The sequence below is a fragment of the Fukomys damarensis genome, unplaced genomic scaffold (genome assembly GCF_012274545.1).
Source record: "Fukomys damarensis isolate Sample0158 unplaced genomic scaffold, DMR_v1.0_HiC HiC_scaffold_34, whole genome shotgun sequence".
Lineage (NCBI taxonomy): Eukaryota > Metazoa > Chordata > Mammalia > Rodentia > Bathyergidae > Fukomys > Fukomys damarensis.
The window spans coordinates 1,165,332-1,175,301 of record NW_022900946.1 but is presented as its reverse complement, the minus strand read 5'-3'; the positions used below and the strand labels follow the sequence as shown (position 1 = coordinate 1,175,301).

The 9,970-nt window shown below is 56.9% G+C and overlaps 2 protein-coding genes across 7 annotated transcripts in view; one reads left to right on the top strand and one right to left on the bottom strand.

Moving 5' to 3' along the window:
* Nucleotides 1-4,181, top strand: part of Sez6l2 (seizure related 6 homolog like 2) — a 20,685-nt gene extending 16,504 nt beyond the window's left edge. Inside the window, exons 12-18 of the mRNA XM_019206521.2 lie at nt 6-96; nt 1,255-1,446; nt 1,534-1,725; nt 2,162-2,200; nt 2,352-2,469; nt 2,579-2,675; nt 3,097-4,181. Coding sequence (XP_019062066.1) covers nt 6-96; nt 1,255-1,446; nt 1,534-1,725; nt 2,162-2,200; nt 2,352-2,469; nt 2,579-2,675; nt 3,097-3,126 — 759 coding nt within the window. The 3' untranslated portion in view covers nt 3,127-4,181. The remainder of the gene's footprint in view (nt 1-5; nt 97-1,254; nt 1,447-1,533; nt 1,726-2,161; nt 2,201-2,351; nt 2,470-2,578; nt 2,676-3,096) is intronic.
* A 1,174-nt stretch (nt 4,182-5,355) lies between these two features.
* LOC104857469 (putative protein T-ENOL) lies at nt 5,356-9,170 on the bottom strand. 6 transcript variants are annotated; one of them, XM_010617368.3, is made up of 6 exons: nt 8,979-9,170; nt 8,550-8,627; nt 8,261-8,459; nt 7,983-8,016; nt 7,764-7,818; nt 5,356-5,539 (listed from the first exon to the last, which is right to left on the bottom strand). In XM_010617368.3, the coding sequence occupies exons 2-6, from the start codon at nt 8,622-8,624 to the stop codon at nt 5,501-5,503; spliced, it is 402 nt and encodes a 133-aa protein (XP_010615670.1). In that variant the 5' UTR covers nt 8,625-8,627; nt 8,979-9,170; the 3' UTR covers nt 5,356-5,500. The 6 variants fall into 6 exon arrangements, with proteins under 6 accessions (XP_010615670.1, XP_010615672.1, XP_010615671.1 ...); XM_010617370.3 differs by having other exon boundaries at nt 8,261-8,456; XM_010617369.2 differs by having other exon boundaries at nt 8,993-9,170.
* Nucleotides 9,171-9,970: the final 800 nt, after the last annotated feature.

Here is a 9,970-nt window from a genome sequence, read left to right as displayed (position 1 = left end):
ACCAGTGCGAGCCGGGTTACGAGCTACTGGGTTCCGACATCCTCACCTGCCAGTGGGACCTGTCCTGGAGCGCCGCGCCGCCCGCCTGCCAGAAGAGTGAGCACCGCCCCGGCCCCCCAGCCCTCCCGTCCTAGGAAGTCGCGGTGCCAGGACAGGGCTCCGTTCATTCGAGCGCAGCACTGAAGGGCCGCTGGCCGGCAGCTGCAGCACTGACAAGCACACAGCCTGGGGGACAGACGCCTGAACAGTAGGGTCCGGACGTGAGAGTGGGTGGCTTTGGGCAAGTCTTTAACATCTTGAGCCTGGGTAGGGAGGACGAGGAATGCAGGTTTTCACTCAGGGCCTGGTGCTGCCCAGTGGGCAGCAGGTGCCCCAGCAGGCAGCCTCCGTGCAGCAGGAGCGGTCCCCGGGAGGGTGCAAGAAGTTCAGAGGTGACATTTACAGGAGCTGCAAGTGTGTGTCTCAGGAGAAAGAGAGAGAGAGAGAGAGAGAGAGAAGGAGAGGGAGAGGGAGGCACCTGTCACGGCCTCCACATTTGGGAAGCCTGACTGACACAGGACCCGGGGTTGTGGCTTGTGTACATAGCTCTGGGGATCATGGCAGTGGTAGGGCCAGTGGGAGAAGTTTTAGGAAACCAGATAGGAACCATCCGTCAGGTGCAGCTCCCCAGCCCTGGAAGGACTCGAACACTGGCCTGCATGGCCCAGCTGCGGTTTGGAAGGGAACGTGCCCGAGGGGACGCATCTCCTGAAAGTCAGGGACCCGAGTCTGCCAGTGTGGGTACCCGATGCTGCAGCCTGGCCCCTGAGCACCTTTCCACTGTTCCTCACCTGAGTGCTGAGCCTTTGGCTCCAGGAAGTGGCAGTGACACTGACCTCAGGATAATCCGGTTAAATAGTTTGTTTGCAAAATCTTTAGAGGGCACCTGGCACAGGTGCAGGAAATGGTGATGACTATGCCCTTCCACAGCAGGGTCATACACTCAGGGGCCGCACCCACCTTCCCTGGTACGGTGATTAAATATTCCTGTTTTACCCCAGGGTGGGGGCCAGGGTTTGTCCTACTCACCCTGTTTTGCAAAGGAAGTGAGAATTATAAACCAGCCTGAATTTAAAGTTTGTCCCACCCATGCCCTCTTCCTTCCCAAGCCCTGGCAGGAGATGGCGGGGGTGTCTCTGAGAGAAGGCCTTGAGGCTCAGGTGCCCCGCTGTATTTCTGGGAGATCTCTGAAGGCCCTTGCTCTTCTGCCACCAGTCATGACCTGTGCCGACCCCGGGGAGATCACCAATGGGCACCGCACCACCTCGGACGCTGGCTTTCCCGTGGGCTCCCATGTGCAGTACCGCTGCCTGCCTGGGTACAGCCTGGAGGGGGCGGCTGTGCTCACCTGCTACAGCCGAGACACGGGCACACCCAAGTGGAGCGACCGGGTCCCCAAGTGTGCCTGTGAGTCCAGACACCCCGGAAGGGGCTGGGCCAGCCTGGGGGGTGCTGCATAAGCATGGCTTGCCGTGACTGGTGCCCTCCCTGCAGTGAAGTATGAGCCGTGCCTGAACCCTGGGGTCCCCGAGAACGGCTACCAGACGCTATACAAGCATCACTACCAGGCTGGGGAGTCTTTGCGCTTCTTCTGCTACGAGGGCTTTGAGCTTATCGGCGAGGTCACCATCACCTGCGTGCCTGGCCACCCCTCACAGTGGACTAGCCAGCCCCCACTCTGCAAAGGTGCCTGGGCGAGTGGGAAAAGCTGTGTGGAAAACTTGGGACCAGTGGGTGATACTGCCCTTCTGTGGGCTGTCATCTTCACAGGCACATCTAGAAGCCCTGGGAAAATCTGAGGCCCCAGAATCATCCATTGGGTTGCAGCAGAGGGACCTTGGTTTGGAAAACCCTTGCCTTCTCTGGATAGCCTCAGTTTCCCTGTCTCTGACGTTCTGAAGACCTGGTTGGCTCAGGCTGTGCAAGAACTTAGAATCTTAGTGTAGGGGTCTGGAGAAGGAAGAAGGCCCTGCCCTGATCTGCCCCAAGGGGAGAACATAGTGTAGGTTGAGCAGAGGGCAGAGAGAACCAGGCTTCCAGCCCAGCCCCACCGGGCTCCGGCCCTCTCCCTGCCTCCTTCCCTCCCTGGCTCAGACCCCGTCCCCCCCTCCTCTCCCTGCAGTGGCCTATGAGGAGCTCCTGGACAACCGAAAACTGGAAGGTCAGTGAGGGTACAGGTGGAGACCCAGGCCTGGCCAGGTCGGGGGGCAAGGCAGAGCCTGGGGATGAGGCCCAGGGTTCAGGGCCCAGGGCAGGAGGCTGGGAGAGCCCAGGCCCGGCCCGACCCTGGCTCATTGGCCTCTCCTCTGCAGTGACACAGACGACAGACCCGTCACGGCAGCTGGAGGGAGGGAACCTTGCCTTGGCCATCCTGCTGCCCCTCGGCTTGGTCATCGTGCTCGGCAGTGGCGTTTACATATACTACACCAAGTGAGCACCCTCCTGGGGGCCGCCCGAGGGACACGTCCTGCCTGGGGCCCGAGCCTGCTCAGAGAGCACTGGGGGCACCGCGGTAAGCCACCTGTCTGTCCTTTTCCAGGCTGCAGGGAAAATCCCTTTTTGGCTTCTCGGGCTCTCACTCTTACAGCCCCATCACCGTGGAGTCAGACTTCAGCAACCCTCTGTACGAAGCTGGGGTGAGTCCCTCCTGCACAGGCATCTCACTCTCCGCTCCCCCAGGACCCCACAGCTCTCTCTCAGGGGCTCTGTAATCTCAAGACTGTCAGATTCAGCTGCCCACGGAGGCCACGCAGCGAAACCGTGTGCAGACCCTGGGGTGTGCTGAGGACAGCGGCTGATGGAGAGCTTGCCGCCATGTGAGGGCCACCAATGTCCACTTAGCCCGCTCCCAGGCCTCCCAGTTGTTCCAGAAAGTCCGGAAATGCAGATTTCTTATGTCACTTTAAGAGACCAGAATGCACCAAACGGCCGTTGTTCTGGACTCAGCCCCATTCTCATTCTGGGACTCCAGGCCAGGGGTCCCCCTGCACTTATGGATCCACCTCCCATTCCACCTCCAAATCGCACCAACTGCTGATCTGCTCTCTCCACCTTCAGGACACACGGGAGTATGAAGTTTCCATCTGAGCGAGAGACCATGTCTGCAGGACCCAGGACTCCCCTTCCCTCCTCATTCAGGGCAGTGGGGAGCACAGGGCCTTGTCTCTGGCTCCTGGCTTCCTTTTTCCCTGCTGTGTAAATAGTTACCCCATCCCACGAGGGGGCTGTGATGCCCTGGAGACCCTACAGTAAATAAACCAGCATCCTGCCGCCCAAAGCCTTCTCTCCTCAGTTGCCAGACAAGGGGCCTGCCCCACCCTCCTGGGTTTTGGACCCTGGGAGGGGAACTCGGCTCCCTCGCATCTCTTGGCCCCTGGCCTAGGGCTCCCTCCCTCAAGGCTGCCCTGACAGCTCCACTGCCCCTTGGCTGTGAAGGCCCCTCCCGTGTCCATCCCTCCATCCCTGTTGCCTAAGTCCTGGCCTTCTCCGATGGGGAAAAAGCAGCGGGGAAAGGGGAGAGCTGGGCCAAGGTCCTGCCCCTTCCTGCTGTCTCCCCAGCCCACAGCCTCTCCACCTTTGCTTCTGGAGTTTTTTGTTTTTGAGCAATAAATGGAAAATCGCCACTTGTAACCAGGCTGGTGGGGTGTGGGGAAGACGGGTCCAGAGTGTTGGAGACAGTGATGGGCGTCTCTTCTGGAGAGAAGGCTCCGGAGGGGAACTGGTGGGGAAGGTGGGAATCCATAACCAGCCAGGCACGGGCCGTGTCACAAGCCCTGGCTCATGGCGCGGGCTCTGGGGGACTGGCTGGGACAACTCTTCACCAGGTCTCGGGACTGCCAGGCGCCTGCAGCTGGAACAGCTGACAGTGGCTTCCTCCCTGTCACTGTTTGGCAGCAGGCTGCCAGCTTTGAATTTATTTCATGGGCAATTCCATGAAAGCCTTCCTCCTTTTGAGAATTTTGTTTTCACTCAGATGTACCATTCTAATTTTTTTTTTTTTTTGTACCGGCGATCAAACTCGGGACCTTGTGCTTGCGAAGCAGGTGGTGGAACCACTGAGCTACACCCCCGCACCCCCATCTAACTTTTTGGCATCTGATTTACGCATCTACCAAGTATGGGCCAAGATGTCCTTTCCGTCTATGATGTTCAATAAACTTTTGACATGATAAGCAATTTGCCACTGCACATCGAACCTAAGGACTTCACATGTGCCAAGCATAGAGTCTATTTGTCTCGAGTATTTCTCTAAATTAGCTGAGTTTTACTTAACATACATTATATATTAAAGTTCAAATGGACCTGTGAGACAGTGAAAGGATACTTGGATACGCAAGAAAGGAATGAATTTTAGGAGAACATGAGGCTTATCGATCCTCATAATAGTTTAAGTTCCCTTTTGTTTGTTTTCTGAGATGGGCTCTCACTATGTAACCCAGGCTGGCCTCCAACTTGCAGTGATCCTCCTGCCTCAGCCTCCAGAGTGCTAGGATCACAGGTGTGCACCACCACACTTGATTTTAAATTCCTTTTTAAGCCAGGCAGTATGTTAAGCACTTTGTATGCAACAGTTTTTGTTTTGTGTTACTAGGGATTGAACCCAGGAAGTGTTGAGCTGCATCTCTAGCCCTTTTTATTTTGAGGCAGGGTCTAACTAAATTGCTCAGGCTGGCTTGTGTGTGGGTGTGTGCGTGTATGGTACCAGGGATTGGACTTGGGCCCTTACGCTTGCAAGGCAGGCAGCAGAACCACTGAGCCAAATCCCTGGCCCCTTAGGCTGGCTTTGAATTTGACACCCTCCTGCCTCAGCCTCCCAAGTAGCTGGGATTATAGGTATGCACCACTTTCTCTGCCAGCATTATTTTTCTAATCCTCACAAGTGCTCTGTGAAACGGCCAATTCACTATTCTCATTTTTTTGGATAAGGAAACAGGTTCAGAGAGGTAAACTGCCATCCTCAGACAGCCCAGTGGCCAAGTGCCACTGAAAGGAAAGTGCCCTGAGGCCTGCTGCCCTGACTTCTTCTGGTGGCAGGTGTGAGACACTCCCCCAGGAAGGAGGCCCAAAGCTCAGAGCCAGAGACCGTGGCTCAGGGTCTTTGGCACCAACAGCGGAAGCCACGGGTTACTCCTGGAGGCAGGGTGAGCCCTCCCAGATGCTGCCGCCGGGGCAGGATGGGTTTGGATCCATGAGCTCACCTCTCCTAACGGGACATACAGCTGCTGGGTGGAAGCCCTTCCGGTCAGGCACCCACACCCAGCTTCGTCCTCCCACACTGCAGTCCCAGAGAAGCCACAGCAGAGTACCAGCTGGGGTGGGGCATCCCTGCTCTTTATTGACCCGCTCTTCCTGATGGAGTCCTTGTTGGCTGGTAATGGAGTCAGGTGACAGTTCCAAGATCTGTTGGCTTCAAGGTGATACTGCTCAAGACCAGGAGTTCCTCTCAGCACGAAAGAGCTGCTTAAGAAGTTGCCTTACACGGGGCGTTGGAAGGCATGGTCTACAAGGACAAGATGGGGGCGTGAGAGGCCAGGGCAGCACCAGGAGGCCGCTGCGAGGGGCCTGTGGAAGAGCCCGAGAGCACGCTGACTCTGGACTTAAGGTGCACATGTTGTCGCCCTTCTGTTCTCCCCCACACGTCCTCGGCCAGCCATCTCCATCCCCATACCTGTCACCACCCTTCTTCCTCCATCCCTCCACCTGTACGCACCTCTGGCCATCTTTCCACTCATCCGGGCATCTGAACCTCAGCATCCCAGCCGCCCGCTCATTTCCCTTCTATCACTTGCCCGCCTCAACTTCACCTTCTTGAAAGCCAGGTTCTGCTTTGCTCACCCTAGCTCCAACCCTGTGGCGGTGCCAGCACACAGCAGGTCCTTAATGCGCAGCTGATGAACGACCCATTTATCCATTCACCCATTCCTACGCTTACTGCCCCTCCTGACAGTCTCTACTAACTACAATGCCCCACACGTGAAAGAGTAATTCAAACATCAACAGGCATCTGGATTTTTTTCTTCCCTCCCATCTCTGTGTGCCACCGAGGGCCACACTAGTGTTTCACCACTGAGCTACACCCCCAGCACCATTTATGTTTTTATTTATGAAACAGAGTCTTCCTACGTGGGAAGGGAGTCTCCTGGGATCCCGGATGAGGGGAAGATGTTTGCTCAGGACACAATCCTCAACCAAATGCCACCTGGGGGAGGACAGTTAGGCTACTGACAGGGCTTCCTGGCAGGTGGAGAGAAGGACAGAACTTGCACAGTGCTAACTACCGGTTTAACAAGATGAACTATTATTAAGGCCGGGGCTTTTCTGATACTCCAAGCGGTTTCTAACACCATCCCAGGTGAGAGATCAGATGTCCCAGAGGCACACAAAGTCAGCTCCTTGAGGACAATGGTGGTGGCTTATTCTCAGCTGTATCTTGCCCCAGGTCTTGGTGATGAATCCTTGAGGCGGAGATCCAAGCCCCACCGCCTGGAGGACTCTGAACGTCATGAGATGCTCCTTAAGCCTGTGCTGGTCGTCAGGCCCTTCTCCACCTTCTTCCTGAGCCTCTCTCCTCTGCTGGCAGCCCCCACAGGGAGGGTCCCTGGGGCACCACCCTCTTGTCTTCGGTACCTAAACCCTGCAGGCCAAGCACATACTGTCCCCCACCCCCAGTTCCCTCATGAGGCCTCTGGATCCTTTCACTAGCTGAGAATCGAGCTGTCCACAGGGCATTTCCACCTGAGTTCCCTTGAGTTCCACAAACACAAGTATGTCCAAAGTCAGGACAGTGAAACAAGGAGAGCAGGTTCAGGCCACAAGGTCTGAGACAGTGTGGGGAGGGAATCCCACGGTGCTTAGAAGGACACTGGCTTTTCTTCTGGATGGAGGCTACTTACTGTTGGAGTTCTGTGCAGAAACATGAGCAGACTTTGGTTTCACAAATCAGGAAAATGGGGTCATGAGATGCCACACCGTGACAGGCAGGTTAGGACCTAATCATCCCTAGCTCAGTCTCTTTAGACCAACTCCCAAATGACCTCCCTGCCTCCAGCCTCTTCCCTTCCTCACTGACCACCACAGGGCAGATATAAATTCCCACCTCCCCTGCCAGATCCTTCAGTGACACCTCGCCTACAGAATGGCGTGGATCTGCGCGGGGCACACACGGTCTCTCCTGATTGGCCCCCATCTACTTTGCCCGCACCCTTGAGCAGCTAAACGGTTCAGACCCCCCCTGCTTGTCCTGGGTACAAACTCATACACACCTCTTCAGGCTCATGCTCACTCTAAGATTCATCTCTAGGCCTTTGCACCTGTAATCCCCACTGCTTGGAATATCTCTACCCGCCCTTGTTTTCCTGGAAAATTCTTCTTCAGATGTCACTTCCTTCAGCAAGTTCTGTGATTCCCTTTCCTGTCCCACTAGAGGTCTGGATATAAATTGTCTTTGTAGTTCTGGGGATGGGACCCAGGGCCTCATGCACGCTGAGCAAATCCTCTACCACTGCACTACGCCCCAGCACAGGCAGTCTTCCCATTGTCCATCATGGACCCTAGTCCATATTACACCGGAACTGGCCATTCACTCGTCTTTCCTCACACTAAACAGAATCCTTCAAGGCCTGAGACCATATCATTTATTTCTGTGTCCCAGCCTCCTACAACAGGCACTGGCAAGTTGTGCAAATTCTGAAAGTTTGGCTAACATGGAACCGTCTTGTGTGTACCTTTTCTAGAGGGGATGGCAGGTGTGCCTTGGTGCGAGTCCAGTTTCTGTCAGAGCTGGAGATGGCAGAGGAGAAGAAAGAAGGCTAAGAACTCAATGTGAGGACCAGGCAAGAGTATAAACTGCATGGCTCGAAATTCTCCCTACCCTGCGGGATGTTGCTGTCAAGCCCTCTCTCTCCCAGGACAAAGGCGTCTTCCCGGAAATCCCACTCACTCACCGGGTGTCTGTGCCTTGGGTCTTGGAGAAGAACGCTGGAAAGAGAGGCCCAGTGAGAGAAATGGCTATCCCCTAAACTGGAAGAGACTACGGCAGAGGGCGAGGGGATTCCTGGCCATGGGAGGGGTGGGAAAGGGGTTAGTGGGGTCACCTCCCGCTGGCTCGGAGATGTGACATGGACAGATTCCTGGAGAGGGCAGCGTGGTCAGAGGGGATCAGGGACTGGAACTAAGAGTGTGGCGGGGTCTCTGAACACCGCGGTCCCCAGTTGAGGATCACCATGTTTGGATATCTGAGTCCCTTGGTCTTTTGTCTGCTTTTGCTTGAGGGGCTCAGGGTACACATGGCAGCAAGCAATTAACATGGCCTCTTCTGTGAGCTCGGTGCTGATCTGAGTCAGGGATTCCTCAGAACGGGACACTGAAGCCTTCTGGGAGGGAGACAGGCGAACCGGTCCCAGAGCTGCAGGAGCGATCTGCTGCGGGCCCCAAACTCAGTATCAAGACCAGTCAGTCGGTGCTGTGACTGCTAGCTCAGCACGCTCCCACCCCAAGCACCCGCAGCTCACCCGGCCTCCAATCAAGGTCAGCGCGGCCTCAGGCGGCCTGCTGTTTTCCTCCTTCTTGATAGGAGTGGATGCCATGCCCTGGGAACAAAGCCCTTGTCAGCCTGAGGAGCCAGTCCCTCCCTCAGAACCCACCTGTCTCCATCAAGGCCTTTAGGTGGTAGTAATCTCTGAAAAAAATGTTTTCTTTTGAGGCAGGCTTGGTGGTGCATGCCTGTAATACCAGCACTCAAGAGGCTGAGGCCAGAGACTCGCAAGTTCGAGGCCAGCGTGGGTTATTACAGCAACACCCTGCCCCTCCCAATGTTGGAGGACCGTCCTTTCTTTTCGTGGTAAAGCGGGTTCTCATAAGAACTCCCTCCCCTATTTCACCAAGGAAGCCTCTTCTTCCTCCTCTCCTCCCGCGGCCCATCCCAAGCCGAGGCTGCCTACTCGCCGCCGCCCACCCTCCGCAGATGGGTAGTAGTCTCGAGCCCCTGGGAAGGAGGGGAGAAGAGGACTAGGGGTTCCTATGACGGGTGGCGGGGGACAGGAAGTGGCCTTGTGGAGGAAGGCGGGAGAGAGGGGAGCCAGGGCGGCGCCGCCCCGTTGCTAGGAGACCAGAGGTTCTAGAACCGGAGACCGAGGCGGTATTCTCGCCTGTGCGCCCCTCCGCCTCTCTCCGGGGCGGTGCCCCCGAGGTCTGGAGGATGACGCAGGGCGGAGCCTGACCCCTGATCTTCCCACCACTAGGGTGTCCTAGAAGAAGGACACCGCCCCTGCCGCCGCGCAGCCTCTCTAGAGAGCGCGGGCGGCCGAGCCTCCGGGGCGGGAGGGACAATGCGGGCTGCACCAATGCCCCGGGCGTGCGGGGGAGGCGAGGGCGCGGGAGGGCGGAGCCCGATTGCCTTCTCGGTCTCCGGCGACTTTTACCCCCCGTAAAAAGGAAGGTGGAGCCATTTGTGCCCTCCTCCGCCTCTGCTCCTTCTGTTTCAGCCCCTCCTCGGCTCGGCGCCCGCGGATCTTTACTCCCTCCCTCCGTCCTTCGCGCTTTGGTACGAGCCGGTGCCGAGGGGCGGAGGGAGGAAAAGGAAGCTGGCCGATTTTAAAGGGGACGCAGGCTTTTTAATCTTCGAAGCTGCTTCCTCCAGTTTCGCAGCGACGGGCACTGAGGTGTAGGCTCCAAGAAGCCGAGCACAGCTGGAGCAACCGGCATCGTTGCGGGCGGGAGCGCCGCGAAGTCCTTCGCGCTTTGGTACGAGCCGGTGCCGAGGGGCGGAGGGAGGAAAAGGAAGCTGGCCGATTTTAAAGGGGACGCAGGCTTTTTAATCTTCGAAGCTGCTTCCTCCAGTTTCGCAGCGACGGGCACTGAGGTGTAGGCTCCAAGAAGCCGAGCACAGCTGGAGCAACCGGCATCGTTGCGGGCGGGAGCGCCGCGAAAAACA